The 25,905-nt window shown below is 32.5% G+C and overlaps 1 protein-coding gene and 1 long non-coding RNA gene across 5 annotated transcripts; one reads left to right on the top strand and one right to left on the bottom strand.

The window, feature by feature from the left end:
- Positions 1 to 12,217: 12,217 nt before the first annotated feature.
- On the top strand, positions 12,218 to 13,306 carry LOC121210969 (uncharacterized). The gene is made up of 2 exons (XR_005906280.1): positions 12,218 to 12,703; positions 12,988 to 13,306. It is a non-coding gene; the product is annotated as an uncharacterized lncRNA (long non-coding RNA).
- Positions 13,307 to 16,382: 3,076 nt separating this feature from the next.
- Positions 16,383 to 19,894, bottom strand: LOC107946229 (E3 ubiquitin-protein ligase BOI). Of its 4 annotated transcripts, none has more exons than XM_041083026.1 (5): positions 19,343 to 19,793; positions 18,914 to 19,232; positions 18,065 to 18,246; positions 17,557 to 17,915; positions 16,383 to 17,085 (listed from the first exon to the last, which is right to left on the bottom strand). In XM_041083026.1, the coding sequence occupies exons 3-5, from the start codon at positions 18,174 to 18,176 to the stop codon at positions 16,543 to 16,545; spliced, it is 1,014 nt and encodes a 337-aa protein (XP_040938960.1). In that variant the 5' UTR covers positions 18,177 to 18,246; positions 18,914 to 19,232; positions 19,343 to 19,793; the 3' UTR covers positions 16,383 to 16,542. The 4 variants fall into 4 exon arrangements, with proteins under 4 accessions (XP_040938960.1, XP_040938961.1, XP_016735954.2 ...); XM_041083027.1 differs by having other exon boundaries at positions 19,187 to 19,232; positions 19,343 to 19,792; XM_016880465.2 differs by lacking the exon at positions 18,914 to 19,232 and having other exon boundaries at positions 19,343 to 19,894.
- Between the last annotated feature and the right edge of the window lie 6,011 nt (positions 19,895 to 25,905).

Below are 25,905 nucleotides of genomic sequence, written 5' to 3'. Positions count from 1 at the left end.
TGTGAGCAAAATTAGTACTCATGAAAATCCTACAGATATGATGACTAAGTCACTTCCTATAACTAAGTTTGAGCATTGCTTAGACTTGGTTGGTGTTTATTGTTGAAGTTAAACCCTTAAAGGGTTTTATTGAAGAGGTGGAGAACTTGTTCGTTGAGAGTTCGTGATGAAGAACTTGTTCATTGAGAGTTCGTGTCAATATGGAGATTGTTAGAATTAAGTAACCCAAATTCTTATTTGAAATTCCAAATTATATGTAAATTTTTTATTTATTATTTTTTATTATACTTTTTAGTTTTTTGATATATTTTCTATTTTGGTCAGAAGAATCCTTCGAATATTCTGGTATTGGATTAGTAATCAGTTTCGATATTTTGGAATATGAATAGAGACGAGAGGGAGAAGGTAAGCTCATTACATTAGAAAAAAAAGCTATTGGGAATTAATTCCCAATAAATAAGAAATAATTGAGCGTGAGAGCCAAATGAATCGAAAGGTTCATGTTTGGTTCGGGAAGGGATCATGGAATTTTTTAAATAAAAAAAATGAATGGAAAGATAATCTACTTTCATTAAGTGATTTATTAGATAATCGAAAAGAGAGGATCTTGAATACTATTCGAAATTCAGAAGAACTACGCGAGGGGGGCTATTGAACGGCTGGAAACGGCCCGGGCCCGCTTACGGAAAGTAGAAATGGAGGCGGATCAATTTTGAGTGAATGGATACTCTGAGATAGAACGAGAAAAATTGAATTTGATTAATTCAACTTATAAGATTTTGGAATAAAATACAGTGACAAAATAAAATAAAAGTAAAATTCATATAGAACTACACTTCTTTTATTTTATTTTAGAATAAGGTTTTTTAAACCTTACTAAACTCTATCTATTTTATATTGATTAGAATAAGGTGTTTCAATCTTACTACACTCCTATTAGAATATAGCTTTACAAGACTATAAATAGGCATAGTCTATTCCTCCTGTAATTATTCGAATTCGACATAGTGAATTTTCTTCTTCTCTGCCCGTGATTTTTTCCCAAAAAGGTTTCCACGTAAAAATCTACGAGTTCTTTATTTTATTTTATTTTATTTTCACATCAAGAAATCAAATTACCATTTTCTTTTAATTAATTTAGGAAATTCAATTAATTATATCGAAACTATTTTTATTTTGAAAAGCGGGGGTCGACTTTAAAACGAAAAAATGGAGTCGCCACCAATCCTTTTTGTTTAGGTGTGATCGGGTCACCTTGTGATTGATCATTTTAATAAAGTATTTTGGTTTATTAAAACAATGCTGTTGGTCTACGAAAAACTAGAAAACGGATTCGGGAGTCGGTTACGCGCGAGTAAGGGTTAGCACCCTCACAACGCCCAAAATTGGTATCGTATTGATCAATTATCGTCCTAATGCCGAAAATTTGAAAAAGATTTTAAAATACAATCTTTAAAGATGTTTGGAAATCTTGAATTGGATATTGAGATTCTCTCGTTCAGAAGGAATAAAATATCATATCCAGCACGATAGGACACAACAATTCAAACCCTCAATACAAGATTATCTTATTCTTCCAAAAACTCATGCATTTGAAAAATTAAAAGGATATTTGGTTCTTTGGCAAAACAATAAACCGAAATACAGCACGATTGGTCACGATCTCTCGAGTTTCCAAACACGAAATATTTCCTCATTTTAATTTTAAAAAACCATGGATGAAATTTCAAAAGGATATTTCGCATTTTAGTTGAACGAAAAAACTGAAACCCAGCATGATAGGGCACGATCCCTCGAACTCCCAAACACGAAATATTTCCTTATGTTGAGAGGGTTCAAATTAACAATTATGAAAACCGAGTCAAGATATACTTGTTTGGTTTGTTTGGAGATAAAAGACAATCGATATTTAGAGAATATGGGAATCATAACCATGATGCAATAACAAGAAATAAACCATCATTACATGCATGAAACAATAATATGCGAATATGAATACCGATAACGACACATGATATGCAAGACCATACGAAAACTAAGTATCAATGTGATATAAACGATTTAAAGACTATTAAATATGTACAGAAGGATGACACATGCTAGAATTCGAAATAACTTATATGCATATAAAAACTAACGGTATATGAATGATTATTTAAAATATACATTATGTAAGAAGAAATTTGAAATAAATAATATATAACATAACTTCAAATAAAACAAATTGATTTAACAAATGATATACATATTTATATGAAAATAAAAAAAAATGAAAATAACGTATATACAAAGATAGCAAAGTAATTAAAATAAATAAAAATGCAATTTAAGACAGTATCCTTAAAAGAAAGCCAAATTATATATGAATAATTTTAAAGAAAATATATATATAATAAATTTAGAAGAAAATATTTACATAACAGATTTGAAAAGAAAACATATATATTAAATAGATTTAAAAGAAACTATAAAAATAAAATAACATAGAATTAACAATGTATATGAAATAAAACTAATTTCATCATAATTATATATGTATAATAATATATAAAAGTATTTTAATTAAATATAACTCAAAAACTTCTAAACTACATGATATAAAAGAACTTTAACATAATAACTATATAATAAAACAAACAAAAACATAAAAACAGCATGCTACGACAACGTAAAATTAACAAACAGTTTATGACATAACAGGTTTAAAAACAAAATAAAAAGAATAAAGAACTACAAAAACTAAAACGCTCAATTAAGGTAAATGCAAACTAAATGGGTTATTAACAAATAAAACCAACTATTGGGATGAAATCAGGGACTAAAACTCAATGCGCGTCAATCATAAAGGACTAAAAAAACAATAAACCAAATCCCCAAAATGTAGCACTTAAGTATGGGTTAAATTAAAATAACATGCAAATTCCAAGGATAAATTTAAAAGAGTCAAAGAAAACATAAATGGGCTCGATTGAATGCTGGTGCGAAGGAGGGGAACTTATTGTGCAAATAACCCATCTAAGGGGAAAATACGCGTGGACCAAGTCAAACACACGTACTGACTGTACCCACCCCCCAATGCTGTCTTATTTTATCACCTAAAATTAAAACCTGCTTTAAAATCATTTTTTTGCTTAAAAAAAACATTTTAACTTTGATTTTCCTTTAAAAAAAACCCTAAAGTTTTGAGATTCCCTCACTCTCGCCTCTGCTCTTCGCTGAAAGGCCTATGCCCAAGCCTTTAACCGCCTCAAAAACCGCTTACGACTAGCGAAGCAGGGTCCTTCGACTGTGTGAGCACGATGCGTGGTGAGTCTCTCTCTTTCTTTCTTATCTTTAGTTCGTGTTGTGGATCCAAATATGAAAGGAAAAAAAATGGAAAAAGAAGAAACAAAATAAAGCTGCAGTAGATAATCACCTTTGAAAATATTCTTTGGTTGTTTTCTATTGATTTTTGTGTGTATTTTGTATACAATCCGTAACCTATTTCTCTGACAAAAAAGAAGAAAACCACCCCGTTTTACAATGAAAGATTGAAGGCTTTATAGCAAAAAACAATACAGTTTCTGCCTATTTCTTTGCTCAAATTGCAGGTACTGTATGTCGTGGAGGAATGCATGATCGTGAGGCGTAGATGTGCGAGCTAGGGGTCGTGCGTGGGCGTGCCGACGTGCGTGGTGGAGAGGCGCAGAACGTGGGGGCTGTGGCGCAAGGAGAAAGAAGGGTTTGCTGTTTCTGAAAAAAATTGGGACATTGGGCTTATGTAGTTGGGTATTGGGCCATTGTAAAATTTTAGGCCTTGGATTTATTTTGTATGTTTTGGGTTTTTTGGGCCCGGGTAAAAATTAGGCCCTGCAGTTGCCCCTCTTTGCTCATTGTCGTGTAACGAGAATAGAGCAAAGACTTTAAAAGGGCCAATTTTACCCAGTCCTGCCGAGTCTTGACTTCTTGATGCTTCCTTTCTTCAAGTAGCCTCGCTTTAACCCATTGCATCTCCAGGGGTATAAGGATTTTCGTTTTAATTTGCTCCGCTATTACTTAGGGAGATATGATTTGTAATCTTCAGCTTGTTACCTTACTGCTTAAGGGGTTAAAGCTTACCGTCTTCGATCTGCTCCATTACTGCTTAGGAAGATAAGATCTGTAATTTCCAGCCTATTACCCTATTACTTAGGGGGTTAAGGCTCACCGTCTTCGATCTGCTCCACTACTACTTAAGGAGATAAGATCTGTAATTTCTAGCCTGTTACCCTACTGCTTAAGGGGTTAAGGCTCACTGTCTTCAATCCGCTCCACTACTGCTTAGGGAGATAAGATTTGTAATCTTTAGCCTGTTACCGTACTGCTTAAAGGGTTAAGGCTCACTGTCTTAGATCCACTCCACTACTGTTTAGGGGAGATCTGTATTTTCCAGCCTGCTACCCTACTGCTTAGGGGGTTAAGGCTCGTATCTTCAACCTGCTCTCTTGCTACCTCAGAGAGATAAGGCCGGTGGCTAAAATATGCTCCATAGCCGATACATGGAGTTAAGACTCGCCATTTTCGATCTGCTTCATAGTCCATACATGGAGATAAGACCTATAGTTTTCAACCTGTTACCCTACTGCTTAGGGGGTTAAAGCTTGTATCTTCAACCTGCTGTCTTGCTACCTCAGAGAGATAAGGCCGGTAGCTAAAATATGCTCCATAACCAATACATAGAGATAAGACTCGCCATTTTCGATCTACTCTATAGCCGATACATGAAGATAAGATCTGTAGTTTTCAGCTTGTTGCCTTACTGCTTAGGTTGGTAAAGCTTGTATCTTCAACCTGCTCTCTTGCTACCTCAGAGATATAAGGCCGGTGGCTGAAATCTGCTCCATAGCCGATACATGGAGATAAGACTCACCATTTTTTATCTGCTCTATAGTCGATACATGGAGATAAGATCTATAGTTTTCATCCTGTTACCCTACTGCTTAGGGGGTTAAGGCTTGTAAATTTACCGATGCCACTGCCTCTGAGGAACATGATCTGTAAAATCGATTTCATGTATTTATGCTTATGCCAAATAATTAAGATGCTATGATTGAAATGAATAGAATGCTCCTAACTAGATGTGATGCTTTTGTCAAATAATTAGAATGATATGATTGAAATGAATCAGATTCCCCTAATCAAATACGATATGGATGATATGAATGTAAAAATGTCATGAGAATGATTTCTTTTTTAAAAGCTTAAAGTATCATCACTCGTTATTCATCAGAGTTTTATCACTGTTGTATTATGCTGCCTACATGCTCGGCTAGCATTTTCCAATAGAAAACCTATAGAACAACCCATTTTGCTCAGCTGGCTTGTCCCATTGTAACCTCGGGGTCCATTTCACTGTACTGCTAAGACCCAAGGTTTGTACCATCTTCAAACCCTCTCCTACAACCCAAAAGTATAGGATCTGAATCTTTCCATTAATTTGGTCTATTACACCATCCACTAGGTGTCATGATCAAATGTGTACACCTGATATTTGCATAAATGAGGAATATAACTTTTTTTCTCGAGAATGATCCCCTTTTATGCTTGGGTTGATCATTATTTGTCGAGGTTGTATCACCAATGCAATATCTTGTTTCTTCGTTCAACTGGTATCTTTGATCAAAAAAACTGAAGAGATAGTCATAATTTAGACTCATCTTTCTCAAACATTCCCAACCTTTAGGCTTGGTAAGTTCTAAACAATAATCCTGTTTTAGGTTCCTGTACTATTTAGAAACTTTCAGAGTAATACGCAGAACCTCTTTTGTGAAGGTATTATTAGTCCATTAATTATTATTTCAATGCAAAATGCTTGAAAAAGATCATAACAATGGATAAGAGAGAAAATAACTGGGAGGATAGCTCGAAAGATAGCAAACGTAATAAGAAGGAAATTTATTGAAACGTATCAAAGATAGCAAATTTAACATGGACAAAATGGAAAACTAGATGCCCCAGATATCGCAGCTTGAGCTTCTTTGTACCAACTTCTTGAGGATCATTTTGAGCTCAATTTATGCTTAGCGAATCCGGAGTACTTCGTCGATGCCCCAAGACGTAGCATACTTATTCATTGTTAATTCAGGCATAGCAAGACTATTGTATGCCCCACTCTGATCCAAATTTGAGCCACCTTTTTTTAGGTTTCAACTCAAATCCCCTTTGGTCTCAAGGCACCTTTTGCGGGTTTTCGCATTGACCTCTCTTGTTTCTTTTTCTTTTCTTTTGTATTTTTTTGAAACTGTTAACTGTGACTGAAACTGAGTTCACCGAACTGGGCAGGTCCTTGCCATCCATCTTGGACAATATCAATGCTCCTCCAGAACAGGCCTTCTTTACTACCTAAGGTCCTTTCTAGTTTGGCATCCACTTTCCTTTAAAGTCCTTTTGTATAAAAAGGATCTTTTTCAATGCTAAGTCCCCAATTCTCTAAAATAAACCCCCCTTTTGTCACAAGCCTGCATCATCTGACCGTGACGGATATCCTTCAAATTCGACTGATCATATTGGGATTGGATCTATTCTATCTCATCCAACTTTTAGTTCTGGCAAGACTTGGAAAAAAATAATGGATAAAACGCTTCCAAACTAATGAGAAAGGCGTTGCCCCGATGAAGGTCTTAGCCGACGGTTGATAAGAATAGAGGATAAATGGTAACTTGTTTATGTCAATCTTTACAAGTCTTAGTCACCTTCCACAATCTTTTTTTGTTGTTTTTATTTTTGTTTTTTCTTTATTTTTTGTTTCTTTCTTTTTGGCTGCCTTTGCTGCACTGTGATATGGGTCTGATCTTTAAACAGACTGCAATCTTTTGACATTGTGCAGTTGTATTAGACATGATCTTTTCTAATATTACCTGTCGGTGCTCCTTTTTTATGACTATTGACTTTGTAACATTGGCATATGAAGCGATCTTCACCCTTTTTATGAAGACATCGACGACTACCAAGATGAGTCGGTGTATATTAGATGAGAATGTCTTGATAACATCTATGCCCCACATATAGAAAATCTGTGAAGAAATGGAGATGGCACATAAGTCTTATCTTCTTCCATTTAGCATTTACAGTATAATTGATACAATCCCCTTCTATGGTGGATCAGCAGTACCCAAACCTCATGATTAACCTGGCTAATGCGAAACCCCTAGCATGGGTCTTTCGAGCACCCTATAGCATCCTTACGTTTTAATAGCCTTGGCATATCTTGATGTGATCATACGAAAACCTCTTTGAATTGGGAATAACCTAATGATGTCTCGCTTTGTCTTTGTGGTAAGCTAAGCTTCGACTTTCATCTCTTTCCTAGGCTCGCAATGTCCACTGACCCTTAGTATAGGATCTGTTTTTCATCTTGTTCTACTATTCTTAACAAATCAGGATATAGGCTACAATCTCTCTCATCTTCAAAGTCTTGAAGTCCGCTTAAACACATATCTCACCCCAAAAGGGAGTCAGTTACAGCATTGCTCATGTTATTGATATCTGGGGACCTATTGTAGGTACAAATACATATTTCCAAATAATAAATGATTCTAAGGATGATTATTTGTATGGCATGATTATGAATGAAATGATAGAATAAAAGAATATTTACTCAGAATGCGATACAAAAATGCATTTTTTATTGAAAATAAAGATGCTTGAGCATGAGCCTATTTCACAAAAGATTCTTGTCGTTTCTAGGCTTAAAACAACAAGTGTGTTTTGAACATTACTCTGTATTAGTTCTAAAAACTACAGGAATTACTTCCGCAATCCAGTTGTTCAAACACTTCCAAGCTCATAAGAGGGAATGCCTGATAAGTTTCCTTCCATCACCCCCTCTTCAGATATGGCGTTGATGCTTAAATTTTTCATCATATCTTCAGCTATCGCGTTCACCCCATTGTCAGTATGATTGGGTAACGGATTTCCTACACCAGGTGCATCGTCGAACTTCACAACGCCCATATTGATAAGCCTTTCGACTAACCTTTTGAAAGAGAAAAAATTCTCTATCGAGTGTCCAACTGTTCCCGTATGGTATTCACATTGAGTACTTGCGTCGTACCATTTGGGATATGGGGGCTGCAACGGTTTTAAGTAGACAGGGGCTACAACGTGTGCATCAAATAGACTTTTTGGAATGGGAGTAAACCGAAGCTTCTCCATGCTTTGTTTGGTATTGAGCTCCTGTGTTGGCGAGGCTTGCTAACCCGTGGCTACCGTTTTTGGTTGATTTACCGTGATCAACTTTACATGACCCCTGCTCACATTGTCGACCTCATTTTCTCTCTTTTTTTGAAGCGACCTCCTGGTGCTTTCCCCAGCCTCTATCTTTTTACATCTTATCACGTTCTCTATCATTTCACCGGACATCACTATATCCGCAAAGCTCTTAGTTGCGTTGCCTAGCATGTGATTAATGAAGGGTGCTTTTAAGGTATTAATGAAGAACATGGTTGTTTCTTTTTCCAGCAGTGGTGGTTAAACTTGTATAGCAACTTCCCTCCACCTCTGGGCATATTGCCTGAAATTTTCACTCGATCTTTTCTCCATATTCTGTAACGTGATCCTGTCAGATGCTATGTCCGTCACATGGCCATACTGCTTCATGAAGGCCTGTGCTAAGTCCCTCCATGATTTGATTTGGGTGAGATTCAGCTGATTGTACCATTTGGCCGCAGCCCCAATTAAACTGTCCTGGAAACAGTGAACTAGTAACTGATCATTATTGTCATGACCAGTCATCCTCCGACAAAACATAGTGATGTGGGCCTCAGGGCAGCTGGTTCCGTTGTATTTCTCAAACTCCGACATTTTGAACTTTGGAGGGAGCACTAGATCCGGAACCAAACTTAATTCATTAACATCCATACCACACTGATAATCTGCGCTTTCAGCGCATTGAACTTCTCTTCCAGCCATTTGTATCAGTCCTCCAGCTGCTTTGGGAGTTCTCCTTTTGCCCTTTCTACTTCGACCATGTTATCCAGATCAGAGACACTAAGATTTGCCGGATTGTCTCCGGTGCCTAAACCTATCAGGAAATACGTCAATGCCGAAATGCCAGCTTGATGCTGTGGACTGATATTGACAGACACCCTAGGTACATATGCGTTGGGCTACACTAGGGTATTTGCTGGGGCAAAACCCGATGGGTAGACAGGGTCTTCACTGTCTCCCCAGAGTTGACCATAGGGCTCTTCCCTTTTCCTGGCCCTCTGAGCAGTAACTGAGTTAGTTGATTCATCATTTCTTCTGCGATTCTAGCATCTAATCTTTCATATCCTGCTGAATCTTGGCTAGTTGCTCCTGCATCTGTGCTTGCAGCCGCTCCTGCATTTCTTTCTGCATTTGTTCCAGTTTTTCTAGCTTTTGATCCATAACTTTAGTGTTTCTCAGTGTGTAGTAGTGATGTTCCAGGGTAACTATAACACGATTTCTAATTAATTAAGGTTCTTTTATGAAGTTTAATGCACATGATGCAATGTAATGCAAATGCATGGAATGAATGCAAAAGAAAGTAAGGCGTTGATTCTGAATTTAATTCTATTAGAATAACTTTTCTAGAAAACAAATTCCTTAACATAAAATGGATTACATATGCGACTTTGCCCTCATATTCCAGGCGATCCCTTTTTCTGTAAAAGTCAAACCATGCAAACTTCCAATAGATGCCTCCACTAGCTCCTTTTTGCTTAATCCATACCGCGACTTATTATTCACTTATCCTCGTAATGCTTGTTAGCTCCTTTAAGAAAGTCGGGACGTGACGACTCTCGAATAATCTTTATTGACTTGAAACCTCAGGTAAAGTCTTGTTTTCCTCTACGAACTATCAACCTTCTTCCGTTGTGTTTACTTAAACTATATTCAGACAACCGTATTATAATCTACTTTATCAATAAATTCATTTTCTTATGACAAACTGTTCTATTTAGTAATCAAATATGAATCAACACCTCCTTTCTATGATGATGTAATACAATGCAGTCATAAACAAAACAAAACACGTTAGCACAAGAGGAAAAAAAAACAATATATGACACTTACTTGGGTAACCGCTAGGGTTTGGAGAAGCTCTACCTAGGATTGGACTCTTAAGGCTTGCTATGTACAGTTTGGTTCTAGAGAAAGGGTACCTGAACTAGCAGATTCCTCAATCCTCACCCATTATAGGCTCATATGGATCGAGTTCAGTTCAGAGGAATACATTTCCCTATGGCCATGCGGAGGTGAAAACCTCACGAAGACATAGGTACAGATGTATCCCAGAAGCAGTCCACTAGCCCATGCAGAGGTAAAAACCTCACGAAGGCATAGTTTCTCAATCCCACTTAGAAGGTGTGACCACAACGGTCATGCAATATGATGCAGGAATATCCTACGTATCTCAAATCACAAGAAACATATGACATGACACCAAAAAATGCGACAAAAGAAGCATGATTTTTCAAATCAAATTTTTAATTTTTCGACAAAAGGACAGAAAATAATCAATTTTACGGCTTGACTCTCTTATTGGTCCCCAGTGGAGTCGCCAAGCTGTCGAAACCATTTTTATTTTGAAAAACGGGGGTTGACTTTAAAACGAAAAAAATGGAGTCGCCACTAATCCTTTTTGTTTAGGTGTGATCGGGTCACCCTGTGATCGATCATTTTAATAAAGCATTTTGGTTTATTAAAACAACACTTTTGGTCTACGAAAAACTAGAAAACAGATTCGGGAGTCGGTTACGCGCGAGTAAGGGTTAGCACCCTCGCAACGCCCAAAATTGGTACCGTATTGATCAATTATCGTCCTAATGCCAAAAAATTGAAAAAGATTTTAAAATACAATCTTTAAAGATTTGGAAATCTTGAATTAGATATTGAGATTCTCTCGTTCAGAAGGAATAAAATATCATATCCAGCACGATAAGACACAACAATTCAAACCCTCAATACAAGATTATCTCATTCTTCCCAAAACTCATGCATTTGAAAAATTACAAGGATATTTGGTTCTTTGGTAAAACGATGAACCGAAACTCAGCACGATTGGGCACGATCTCTCGAGTTTCCAAACACAAAATATTTCCTCATTTTAATTTTAAAAAATCATGAATGAAATTTCAAAAGGATATTCCGCATTTTAGTTGAACGAAAAAACTGAAACCCAGCATGATAGGGCACGATCCCTCGAACTCCCAAACACGAAATATTTCCTTATGTTGAGAGGGTTCAAATTAACAATTATGAAAACCGAGTCAAGATATACTTGTTTGGTTTGTTTGGAGATAAAAGACGATCGATATTTAGAGAATATGGGAATCATAACCATGATGCAATAACAAGAAATAAACCATCATTACATGCATGAAACAATAATATGCGAATATGAATACCGATAACGACACATGATATGCAAGACCGTACGAAAACTAAGTATCAATGTGATATAAACGATTTAAAGACTATTAAATATGTACAGAAGGATGACACATGCTAAAATTCGAAATAACTTATATGCATATAAAAACTAACGGTATATGAATGATTATTTAAAATATACATTATGTAAGAAGAAATTTGAAATAAATAATATATAACATAACTTCAAATAAAACAAATTGATTTAACAAATGATATACATATTTATATGAAAATGAAAAAAAATAAATGAAAATAACGTATATACAAAGATACCAAAATAATTAAAATAAATAAAAATGCAATTTAAAACAGGATCCTCAAAAGAAAGCCAAATTATATATGAATAATTTTAAAGAAAATATATATATAATAAATTTAGAAGAAAATATTTACATAACAGATTTGAAAAGAAAACATATATATTAAATAGATTTAAAAGAAACTATAAAAATAAAATAACATAGAATTAACAATGTATATGAAATAAAACTAATTTCATCATAATTATATATGTATAATAATAATATATAAAAGTATTTTAATTAAATATAACTTAAAAACTTCTAAACTACATTATATAAAAGAACTTTAATATAATAACTATATAATAAAACAAACAAAAACATAAAAACAGCATGCTACGACAACGTAAAATTAACAAACAGTTTATGACATAACAGGTTTAAAAACAAAATAAAAAGAATAAAGAACTACAAAAACTAAAATGCTCAATTAAGGTAAATGCAAACTAAAGGGGTTATTAACAAATAAAACCAACTATTGGGACGAAATCAGGGACTAAAACTCAATGCGCGTCAATCATGAAGGGCTAAAAAAACAATAAACCAAATCCCCAAAACGCAGCACTTAAGTATGGGTTAAATTAAAATAACATGCAAATTCCAGGGATAAATTTAAAAAAGCCAAAGAAAACATAAATGGGCTCGATTGAATGCTGGTTCGAAGGAGGGGGACTTATTGCGCAAATTACCCATCTAAAGGGAAAATCCGCGTGGACCAAGTCAAACACGCGTACTGACTCTACCCACCCCCCCAATGCTGTCTTATTTTATTACCTAAAATTAAAACCTGCTTTAAAATCATTTTTTGCTTAAAAAAAAACATTTTAACTTTGATTTTGTTTAAAAAAAACCCTAAAGTTTTGAGATTCCCTCACTCTCCCCTCCGCTCTTCGCCGAAAGGCCTATGCCCAAGCCTTCAACCGCCCCAAAAGCCCTTGCGATCAGCGAAGCAGGGTCCTCCGACGGTGTGAGCACAATGCGCGGTGAGTCCCTCTCTTTCTCTCCTATCTTTAGTTCGTGTTGTGGATCCAAATGGGAAAGGAAAAAAATGGAAAAAGAAGAAACAAAATAAAGCTGCAGTAGATAATCACCTTTGAAAATATTCTTTGGTTGTTTTCTATTGATTTTTGTGTGTATTTTGTATACAATCCGTAACCTATTTCTCTGACAAAAAAGAAGAAAACCATCCCCCTTTTACAATGAAAGATTGAAGGCTTTATAGCCAAATACAATACAGTTTCTACCTATTTCTTTGCTCAAATTGCAGGTACTGTGATGTTGTAGAGGAGTGCATGATCGTGGGGCGTGGACGTGCGAGCTAGGGGTCGTGCGTGGGCGTGTCGATGTACGTGGTGGAGAGGCGTAGAACGTGGGGGCTACAGCGCAAGGAGAAAGAAGGGTTTGTTGTTTCTGAAAAAAAAAATTTGGGTCATTGGGCTTGTGTAGTTGGGTATTAGGCCATTGTAAAATTTTGGGCCTTGGATTTATTTTGTATGTTTTGGGTTTGTTGGGCCCGGGCGAAAATTAGGCCCTACAAATTATATTTAGTTTGTTGGCCTCTAAAATCTATTTTAACTGTTACGTCAGACTGTCGTATGGGAAGTAATAGATCTTAACGGCAACGTGACCATTTTGTAACAAAACGTTAACGTAAGTAATTAAAATGTAACATTTCAAACATAAATAACTAAAATATAACCTAAAGCAAATAAAAATGACTATTTTAATAATTTACTCTAAATATTAAGCCTTCAGAGTTTGTGAACTCTTATTAGTAGTGAAATACAAAAAAGAAAATTAATTAATTAATTAAAATAAAATTATACATGAAAAAATATGATATAAAAAACATATTCACTAAAAGTTTATATATAAACCAAATGAAATTTTAGTTAAAGTAAGAAAGTTTGATGGTTAAAATTATAATGGAGTTGATGTTGTATTGAGTATGAAATAAATTCAATCAAAAATTTTAAATAATAGTAGAGACAATTTTTTTGACGATTTTATTCAATTAAAACAAATAAAAACTAAGTATAGGTATATGTTATAATAATGCTTCTTTAACCTCTTTAGATATTTTAATTTTACCATATTATTTTATGAAACTATTGTATAATATAAGAATTTAAATTATATTGTTAGTTAATAAATTAAAATTTCAAAATATAAACTAAATAAAAATGTTAAATTTAGCCAATATTATAAAGGCTCGTTGTTGGTATTTTAAATACCATGGTTTGGCTTATATGGTTGTCATTTCATCCTCATTTCTAATATGTAAGGAAAAAAAAAGTTGAAATTAAAATATAAGTTAACTAAAACCATAAAAAAATAATTAATATCAAATAATATTAAATGCAAAACATTAAAAAAATACAATTCTATTTAATTACATACACTTTAAAGGTAGCCATAGTAATATTTTCAATTTGTGCTGTTCCAGGTAATTCTACTATTAAATTTTAAAATTTATAAAAATTTCCCGTCAAACTTATTTTAACCTACATAATTTTTTTTTTAAAAAAAAACTGAAAGTATAAATATAATGTTCTTCAAAAAAGATAGATTAACAAAATTATATATCATGTCTTAATTTGAATGGAGCAGTAATTAAAATTTTTAGTAAACACTTGTTTGACACTGATTCAAATCATATTACTCCCATCTCCTATATCTAATGTTGTATAAAAAAAATTGTATATCGTGATTGAAAATATTAATTACAAATATTTTTTAAGATAAAACAACTTTCATTAGAACTTAGAAAAATATCACAAACTAAAATGACAAGTGGCAATCGTTTACCTCATACACTCGATCCTATTACATTTCTTCAAAGGTGTTCAAAGTAACATTTAGTGTCAAAATGTTCAAAAGACTAAGGATTCTTTCCAAAACTACCTGATTGAATCTTGATCCATTCCTTATAAATCCTTGATTTTCAATGTTCTTTCCAAAACCAGATTCTTACCAAATTGCCTTCCTTGTCTTCCTTTGCACCACCATCTATGAACCATAGTCCTCCATCGTTGCCCTGTATTCCACCGATGATTTTTTAGGCAAGACTTCTATATTCTTCTCCATTCCATATTTTCCTTTTTGATTTCAGGACAACCATCTTTCAAGTGTCCATAATGTTCACACTTAAAACGTATGGTAGAGAGAGATTCATACTCCATCCTCCAGATCGTATCCTTAATTCTAATTTTTGACTCTAGCTATTTACTCAAATATTATAATTGATCATGATAACATTACTAATCATCTTTCCAATTTCATTTAAAAAACTCTTGTTACAAAATGATCCGAATCAACCAAAAAACTTAATCCAAGTAACTACGTTCAAAGGATAAAATTGCGATGAAAAAAAAAATTCTGTGATTTTACAATGAGATAATGGTCAAAAATTGTCCATAACCCCTTTGAAAGGACGAGCATAAAATCTTCCTCACATTTAAACTTAACCATAAAATAATTATTCTCAATATTCATAATTTGAAATGGGGCTTTTAGTTTCCAAAGTGAATGAAGTTTTAACCATAAAATAATCATTCTCAAAATTCATAATTTTAATTGGGACTTTTGGTTTCCAAAGCGAATGAAGTTTATTCGATAGAGTATTAAACTCGATTCTCCAGCTTCAACACGAATGTTCTCATCATACTTTGTTCCGCTAGATGATGCACTCGCTTGAAAATTTTGATGGTAGGCACACCTCTAACATTTTCTTTTACAGCATCACCCTCCCGAAACTTAATAGTCATCACAGGAACCATTAATCTAACCTTCCACATTACGAAAGGAATCAAGGAGGCTATCTTTGAACGAAATCCTACCCCCTTCAGAAGTGTCTATGCACATTCCACCTTCATCAGATGGGTCATCTTCTCTCAATCTCACCTTGTTAGTCACACGACCGCCAACACCCCTTAGGCCCGAAAAACCATTCTCCTTAGCAGGACTACCACCTCCGGTCGAAGCCATTTCTCCAAATAATTGAAATATTAACAGGATAGAGGGAAGATCAATTTAATATACGAATACAAATATGGGCTAAGGCCCTCCGTTATCAATCCTCATTGTGTTCGACCATTGAATGTACTAATTGTTTTGGCTTAGTTTAGAAAATAGAGTTGTTGATGATTGGGAATTGGGATTACGACCAAATCAATATGGGGTGAATCAACTTAATAATTAATATAGGGTTTGATGGAAATGGTTAAGCCAAATAACTTTTGATCAATAAAATCCATAAATGAACTAATCAAACTTTAATTATATTAACTTTTACTTGTTTTAAAATATATTTTAATATAATTAATATGAAAAAGAAACGGATTTCAAAGGCGATATAGAAAAAGGATATGAACCCTACTATCCACATCTAAAATTATAATGAAAAGAAAAAGGAGGAAAATGGCCAACCACCAAAAATGGTAGGAAACTATTAAAATGGAAGACAGGGACAAACCCCAACCACCATCATCAGCTATCTGCTATCATCTTTGAACCTCTCTAACTCTTCACCTACCTTTGGCTTATTATACTTTAGCTTAATAATTTAAACCATAGATTTTAAAGACATGGGCAACACACCACGAAAACCACAACCAAAAAGATAAAATGTAAGATTGGTGGGGTGGGGGAGACTTGGGAGACTGAACAAAGGATGCTTTTGCATACTCCATTTCATGAAAATGGTTTACTTTTCATACATTGTCTCTATTAGGAGAAAAGGGGGGGGGGAATGCTGGATGTCTCTCACACACACGTAAGGGTATAAATTTTTCATCTTTTTTCAAGAATTTGCTTCACAGGTTTAGGATAAGTACACTTGGACACCAGCAGTTTTCGTTACCTGGCATACAGGGCAAACATTGATTGATAAATCACAGTCTTTACATAAGCAGAGGTGCCTACATGGCATCAACAAAATGGACACCTCCTTTGCGTTGCATGCTCTGCAAATAATGTGTTCCTTCATGCCCTTGGAAACACATTTTGCAGCCCCAAGAGGAATACTGAGAAAGTTGTTCGGATCAATATAGGAGGCTGCATCATCAACTTCACTATCTCCAAAACCTTCTTTCCCGTGTTGAGCACCTTGTGAGATTACTTGCTGAAGGTGGCTCTTCAACACATTAACAACCGACTCGTTGTATTTTGCTCTATAATGCCAATTATGTGCTTCTGCAGTCACCTGCTTTATTCTCTCAACCAGTTCCCTATTCTTGTTATTCATAGTCTCTAGTTCCATATCTTTCTCCCTAAGCTTCTTGCTGATGCCTTTCTCAATAGCAGCAAGAAAAGAAGCCATGTGCCTCTGCTTCATGTCTCTTATTCCCTTTGTCAGATGCTCTTCCTATTTACAGAATAAGATGAACAAAAATCATACCATCACATTTAAACCAATATCCAATTAGATACTTCGATTACTGAACTTTTTTTTATTAGAATAAGGTGTACAGAGTAATCTTCCTAGGCATCTCAATGCTAAGCATAACAAACAACCATGAATGTATGAAATGTATTGACCATGAATACTATGCCATTATCATGGCCTAACTCCAAACAGAAGCTACATCTGAATGATTAAAAATAGAAGAAAAATATATCAAACACCTCTGGGCCAGCCGATAGCAAATGCATCAACATAACTATGAGTTATTAGGTAATATTATGCTATGTATCACGAAACCTACTTAGAAGAAGAGCAGCCAATAGTAGGAGCTTTGTAAAAAAGAGAACATCTGCTTGTAATCGAACTATTTCTAATATTTAATTAAGAAACCCCAAACATTGAGAGAAAAGATTGAAAGGAGACATTTTATACCTGAATTTTGATGTACTGATCAAACTCTTCTTTCTGACGATCAAGTTCACTTCTAATGTTGTCACCGAGTGACAAGATCATTGATGGTCCTTGTGTCATGCTTCCACTAGAAGTCACAGTTGAATTTCGCTCATCATCATCATACGATAGCCGTAAGCCAGTTGACACAGCATTAGGATTTGGAATGCCAGCTGAACAGTCAGCTTCCTCTTTACAGATGTTGTAATTCAAGGAAATTTGTAGCTTTTGCTGCCTTTGAATGTCTTCTGTTTCTCTGCCTCTTTTATTGGGTCGAATCATGGGAGCAAGATGTTCATTTCCAAAATAATTCACAGGATCAACATTGCACCCAGCTGGCACTGAAGTGTTAAACAATAAGGATTAGTTACCACTGAAAATTTCAGGAAAAAGGGGATGCATTTGTGGGTTTGCCTGTCGAAATAGGGCATTGAGAGAAATAAAAAAAAAAGATTAATTGCAAAATAAATGAAAAATAAAAAAAACTTACAGCTTCCAAATAATTGCAGTTGGTTTGATCCATTAGTCTGATTCTGATATTGAAGATGATTCTCATCCAGGAAAATGGGAAGCACAGAATTACTGTTGTTGCCTCCTAACATTTTCTATATAAAATCTAAATTACTGTGATTTATATAGCTCTCTGAGGAGTACCCACAACTCAGAATTTGCCTGCCCAAGAAAAGGAAATTACAGTTTAAGTTCCGAATTATCAAGAATGAATTATGGAAGTAGTAAATAGAGCACAACGAGTAGAGGATGCCATAATGCAATGTCCAATTAAACTCCGCATTTATGAAAGAAATATGATCCGATATGAATCATTAAATCTTTTATAATCAATCCTTCACTACTAATACATATTGAATCTATATTCAGGAAAGAAAAGAAAGTGATCACGCACTTGTCTTCCTTATATTAGGTTCTAAATAAATGCAATTCTAATTCCTATATTCTATCAAACGCTACAAGGATCCTCGCATGGTTAATGACTCGAAAGTTCAAAAGCGCATGATTGATCCCAAACCCCATTCCTATCAAACACGGGGGAGGGGGGGGGAACCACTTTTGTAGACTTCTACTTCACCCTCATATCCTATTCAATCTTTAAACTAAGTACCAAAATTTAAATTCTACAGTGGAAAGGGTAAACAAAAAATCACGCAAACGCCCTGGTAAGGGTCTCAAAGATGAAGCTTCAAAAAGAATAGGACTGAGGTTATGGATTTAGTTTCCAAGAAAAAAGCCGATAGCTTCACACACAAACAAAAAAGAGGGTTTCTTTGTTTACAAAGAAATTCCATGATATTCAAAATATAGATAGTCAAAGGGGTGAAACCTGGAGAAGTAAGCCTCTGAAAGGACTTAGGGGACGGAAAATAGCAAGGTAAAAAAAGAAAACAAAACACCAGAGATGCGAATCTAGTTTTGAACTTGTTTAAACAATAATAATCTTAACAAAAACTGCGAGATTTAGATCTCTATGACCGATTCCGATGAATCTCCCTACAAAACAAAATAAAAGAGAAAGGTATGGAAAATATTTTTTTAGACAAAAAGGAAAACATCATCGAAGGCATGGAAAAACCCAAACAATTAAAAACAAGTTAACTGAAAGCAGTATGGAATGAATTCCAACAAAAGTAACAGCCCGGATCCTGCAAATTTAAAAGCAAAACATAAAATACCCAGAAAATAAAAGGGGGAAAACACAAAATATAGAAGGAAAAGAGGGAGTCAAAAAGAAAAAGATTAAAAGAAAACGTACCTGAAAATGTAACGTTTATGGGGAAGAAATCAAAGAGGGGAAGCGATCATTTAGGATCTGATGGAATTGGCCTCAAAAGGTTGAAAGATTGATTATTACAAAAAAAACAAAGGAAAGAAACGAACGGTTAGAGAAAGGGCAGAAGAAATAAATAAAAAAGAGAAAGGGAAGGGAAAAGGGGAATTTGGATCGGAGAATGGGAGTTGGAGAGCTCAGAATTATTGAAAATTAATAAATAATAAGTAAATAATGGGGATTGGGTGGTAGAAACAATGGAAAAGTGAACTGCTTTTGGTTTCGCTTCTGTTTTTCTAAGCAATAAATTCTGGAGTTACCCAGGAAAATAGTGGCAGTTTTTTAACCCCTTTTTTTTTATTTGGTAAAATAAATTATAGGGTTGTTCCGTAGGGGATGAGATTTTTTAAAAATTGTCAAAATCATTTCACCTTATTTGTAAAACTGATTGGGTTGGCGATGAGAAGATGGTGAAGGGATGTCATTATGTGGGTAACGTGGCTGAAGGGGAAATAGTTGGGATCAGGAGTGAGGCTTTGTCCACATGATCCGTGTTATTGTACAATATATAGTCCCACGTAATTCAACCCCTGGCTCGCTCGATGTGATTCTAAATAAATTTGGTCGTTTCCACCCTAAAACAAAAAATCATCTCCAATCGGTTATTTAAACTTGTCCATAAGTCAAGGTGAAGGTCGGTCAGAAAAGTGAAAGAATTTAAGTAAAAATATAGATTTAAAAAATAAGTTTAGGTAAAAAAATAAAGTTCATTTAAAAAACAAGTCAAGCCTTAAGTAAAGCTTTTTTTGCCCTGAGCTCAGCACAACTCAAATTTGCAAAAAAAATTGTTTTCTTGCTCTTTTATTTTTTTACTATTTTATTGTTATTTTCTTACTATTTTATTATCATTTTACTATTACGTTGCTATTATTTTATTGTTATTATTTAGATATTGTATAACTCTTGTTTTATTATTAATTTTGTTACTATTTTAAAGGCATTTGCTTGTTAATCTACATTTATCTTACTGTTATTTAAGTATATATATTTTCTAAAATTTATTTTTAATTTGTTGCAAAAAAAATTTAATATTTTTAGTATGTTTGATGTATTATATTTTTAAAAAAAATTCATATAAAAAGAAATATAAAAAAATTTAAATATGGGCAGACCGGACCTAAATTTTAATATTTTTATTTAGACTATTAGACAAAATTTTGTACTCATTTTTCGAGTCAAGCCTAACTAATAAATCTAAAATTTTAGTTGAGTCTAAGCCGACCCATATACACCTCTACTACAAGCTGAAGGTGAGCCATGCACACTCTCTAAGCCTAGACGACTAAATCTATCTTCTGCATTATTGCCCAAACGAGGTGCATACTAAAAAGACAAGCTATCAAATAGCTCGTGCCTCGTTCAACAAATAGCCCCAAAAAAACAAGTCGAAAGAAGAATTAAGTTTAGAAAAATACCTACATTTTCGAAATCATAAATAATATTATAATATACTTGTCTAAGTTGATTTTACCCATCAATCGAGTTTCAACTTAGTTATAAAATTATCAAAAGTTCATTTTTTTTACAAAACAATAAATATTATTTTTAGGATATTTATATATTCTACACATTATAGGAGTCATTAGATTTAAACTTAATATATCACGGTTTTAAAAATCTCAATATTACCATTTAAATCAAAACCACATTTTGTTTTGTATCAATTTTTATAAATTTGTTATAATAGATGTACCATAATCTAGTGTCTATATGTTAAACTACTAAATTTGTATTATCCACAATTGAGTCCCAACTCATTTAGAAAATTATCAAATACCTAATTATTTTACAACAATAACAAATATATTGTTAGAGGTGAAGCTAGAAATTTTATTTAAGGGGCCCAAAATAAAATTATAAAATTTTGGAGGGTCAAGGTTAAATTTTTTTCACTAAAATGCTTAAATTACATTGCTTATATTTTTAGAGGGGCGAAAATGAAAAATTTTCTTTTATTTAAAAATTAAAAAACTTAATTTGAGTAATTTACGTTTTAAGAATGGGTAAAGGGAAAATTTTCCATTTAACCAAGGGGGTGGAGGCCCTCCCTCTTCACCACTGAATATCGTGAGAATTTTTTTTGTCTTTTCATATTTTGATGTAAAAATCTAGAAAAATAACATATTATGAGGTTTGAATTTTTATATTTTAATTTTTATTATTTCAACTAAAATTATATTTATTTTTTTATATGAATTTTTTATAAATATATTTATTATATACAAAAAAAAATTACCCATATCATAAACGTGTCATGATTTAGAATAATATAAAGAGTGTGATTGAATTTAGTTTCATGAGTCAAAGACATCAATTCAATTAAATAGATTAAAAAATTTCAAATCAAAATTATTATAATAAAAAATTATTAAAGGATATTTAAGAACTTTAAGTTTTAATAAAAAAATAAATCTAAAAAAACCACCGCTTATTAATTTTATTTTGTTTGATTTTAATTTATCTTTAACCACGCGTGATTAGTTCCCTCTCAAATCTATTTCAATTAAAAGGAAAAAGCCTAAGTTTCAATTAAGGACCCAAACGCACAAATATAACCTACTTTATACCAAGTGTTGCTTCTAATAATAAATTATATTCCACTTTGGAGGAAGAATGAAAGTTAAAATTTTGGAGATAATATTGTTTGAAGGGGTAATTACAGATCATCAAAAGTATTACTTATTATGGATCGTAAAACGGATATGGAGAATACTTTAATAGTACCGAAAAATATAATTTATTTTACCAACTTGAGAGTTAAACAATTAATGTGGGTTAAACAATTTGTGCAGTAATAGTGAATTTAAAAAATATATTAAAATAAAATTTTGGTTGAAGTGGTAAGAAAAAGATTTTATAAATGATAGTGTTATGAGTTAAAATTTCAACATTTGTAACTCTTTTTATTTGTTTCTATAAAAAGATAAAATTACCCTTGTAATAATATAATTTAATAAAAATATGCAATGTTATCTTCGTAAATTTTTTGATTAAGTTGGTGTCGAGTTGAGTCGTGACACTAACTCAATCACCCACTTAAACAATAGTATATATAAAATTAGTCTATGCAATGGATTTAAATAATTAATTAAAAAATTATTTTATTTATACTAAATAGTTGTCAATTAAAATATTGTTTTGTATTATTAATATTTTATGAAAATAAATTTAGAATTAAATTGAGATAAATTAGTAAAATATGAGACAAATTGAGATTAAAAATATGATGTGATAAATTAAAATATTATACACTATTCAATGTGTGTGGATGAATTCCTTCATAATATAATTTAAAATTAAAATAATAAATTAAGTAATAAAATAGATTTATTTGTATACAATTATTGTGATAGATCATATAAAATAGATTATTATGTTAAAAATTAGGTATAGAAATAAAATCTCAAATTTGAACTTAACATAGGGATTAAAACTAAAATTTAACCACTTTATATAATTTTTTTTTTAAAAAAGTAATGATATTAGAATTGAAATTGGATCATCTATATTATTTATTAAGTGTTTTACTGAATTGGTGCAACCCTTAATCTGCCATCAATTCGGTTATAAAATTACAAAAATACTCTTTTGTTATTAAAATAAGGTATACTATTCGAGAATTGTTTAGTCTTTTTATTTTAAAAAAACTAATAAAAAATGCATATGTTGAGATTTGAACCTAAACTATTTGAATTAGTAAAACTTATCACTCAACTAAAGCTTTATTTTAATATTTTTACATTTCAATTGTAGCGACGTAAAAATTTTAGCTTGGTCGCTAGCTGAGGCGATTTATTAGAAATTTGAAAACCGACTTTTGATTTTATTAAAAAGGGAGTCGCCACCAATCTTTTTTCTAGGTATGAACGGACACCTTATAAATCATCTTTTAGAAAAGAAAATTTATTCTTGAACAACAATGAAGGCCGGGTTTAGGTCTATGCGAAAATCCAAAGAAAAATAGGGTTCGAGAGTCGGTTACGCCCGAGGAAGGTATTAGCACCCTCGCGACGCCCAAATTGGTATCTTTATTAAACAGGTGTCATCTTGATCTTCAAAAATATGAATTCAATTTAGCATTTAATTGTGATCCGTTTAAAACACGAGAGATTTTAATTTTTTGGTTTTTGAGAAGGACATACCGTTTTAACACGAGTCGATTGATGTTCACCCAACATAGCGATGAAATCGATGACTTAATATTAAATCGGTATGTTGCCTTGCTTATTGAAATTAGTAAAAAACATGAATAAAAATCTTTCTAGATAGAACAAATAAAAGTAAAAGAAAACTAAAATTGATGTTGCACTATGGTATGAACTACAATGCTAAATTCGGGTCAGACAAATAATAAATAAAAGTTAAGAATATACGAAACAGATAATATATAAGACATTAACAATACACATGCGATAGTAATAATATAAAACAATAATAATGCATATGGTATTAATCATGATAATATTAGCATTAAACACGAAATAAAATCATGAATATATATAAACATATAGTAATAATGAATGAAGTGACGTAAACCTAATATTAAAATACTAATAGTGCCATATATACATATATATATTAAAGTATATGTAATGATAAGAGTGAAAAGTGTATATATAGTAATACTAAAATACATACATAATGTTTACCTACATAATATATAAAATGAACATATACAAGATACATTATAAATACTAATAACATAAAAATTATATACATTAATAATACTACCTAAATATATACATATATTTTTAAAATAAATACATAATAATATTAGAATAAAATAATAAGTATAATGATAAATATAAGGATATATGAAAATAATACTATATATAAAAAATATATATATACATGTATAATAAAATATACTAACATTAATAATAAATATAATAGGGTAAAATAGATACAATAATATACATAAGATGTAGTAAAAATGTATATAACATAGTATTCAAAAGTTTATACATGAGATGAGATAAAATATATACATGGAATAGTAAAGAAATATACATAATATATAAAAATATATAACTAATGATATCAAAATATGTACATAATAATATATAAAATATTAAAAGAAAACATATGTACATAACATATACAAAAAATATACATATACATACATATAATACAATATGCACTAATGTTAATAATAATAATAATGCTAGAAATGATGATGAAATATAAAACGTAAATATAATACAACAGTAATATTAAAATAAAGTAATTAAAATAATATCATATATATATACATACATATATAATAAAACATACACTAATATTATATATATAATAATACTAGAACTAATAATAACTAGTAATAATAATACATTAAAAATAATAATATGTTAATAACCAGAATATTAATAATAACAATAATAATAATAGAAATAATAGTATTAATAATATTAGGAATGATAATAACAATATTTAAAACGAAAATAAAATAAATAAACAAATAAAATGAAAAATGGCTAAAATTGAATTAAAATCAAAGTTTTGGGGCGAATTTAAAACAAAAGATAAACAAGAGGATCCATTTGAAAGCGCGTGCAACTGCAGAGGGTCAAATAAGCAATTTACCCGAACACTTAAAACGACGTCGTTGAAAGGAGGACTAAATCGCAAAGCGTAATAGATTACAAGGCCAATTTAGAAGAAATAATAACCTGATTGCAAAGTATTGAAAAAGCGGAAGGACCGCGCGCTCAAATAACCCCTAAGAGCAAAAACGCTCGGATCCTGAGTGGGTAGGATCGGGTCGAGCCGACCCAGGGCAAAACGACGTCGTTTTGTGCCCTGGGTTTTAATACCAAAACGGCGCCGTTTTCAATTAGTATAAATAACCTAAAAATCAGAAAAAAATCATTTAGAACCAAAATCAGAGAAAAAAAAAAGGGAGGGCTGAACGATTTCTGGCCATGGGCTGGTCACTGGTCCGGCCGTCGGACCGCCATCCTTCGCTGGCACTGCGGTGGCCGGAATTCCAAAAGGTAGAAATTTTTTTCTCTTTATTTATTTATTTATTTTATATATTTATGATGTATATATATATATACAAATAAGTAGAATAAAAAAGAAAAATAAAAATAAAAAAATAAAAGTAAACAAAATCACCTTAAGTGCTTTCTTTTCGATTTTTGATATTGAGTTCTTTGATTTGATGCTATTCTTGTATTTTTTGTTGATAGAATTGCTATTTTCGCTCAAAAGTCGAATATTTTCCTTATTTTTTTTTGCTTGAACTGCCGAACCATTTACAATACTTTGTTTGGCTTTTTATAGCCATTTTTTACACTGTCTGTTTCCCTAGATTTTGCTGTTTGCGTGTTCTCTTTGTTTTGCAGGGTATGGCCGGTGCTAGTGGCGGTTGGTGGCCTTGGCAGAGGCAAGTGGGGAGGGTGATTGCGACGCCGCTTTAGGGGCTAGGGTTAGGGTTAGATTTTTTTTCTGTTTCTGATTTGTGTAATGTTTCTTGGGTGTTGGGT

This window comes from Gossypium hirsutum, chromosome A12, assembly GCF_007990345.1.
Source record: "Gossypium hirsutum isolate 1008001.06 chromosome A12, Gossypium_hirsutum_v2.1, whole genome shotgun sequence".
Lineage (NCBI taxonomy): Eukaryota > Viridiplantae > Streptophyta > Magnoliopsida > Malvales > Malvaceae > Gossypium > Gossypium hirsutum.
The sequence above is the reverse complement of the archived record's forward strand: the minus strand, read 5'-3'. Positions and strand labels throughout refer to the sequence as shown.

Coding starts and splice junctions, on each gene's coding strand:
- LOC107946229 (XM_016880465.2), bottom strand. CDS start 18,176: ATGTTAGGAGGCAACAACAGTAATTCTGTGCTTCCCATTTTCCTGGAT. Junction 17,916..18,064: donor ACTGCAATTATTTGGAAGCT/GTAAGTTTTTTT, acceptor TTAACACTTCAG/TGCCAGCTGGGTGCAATGTT. Junction 17,086..17,556: donor ATCAGTACATCAAAATTCAG/GTATAAAATGTC, acceptor TTCTGTAAATAG/GAAGAGCATCTGACAAAGGG.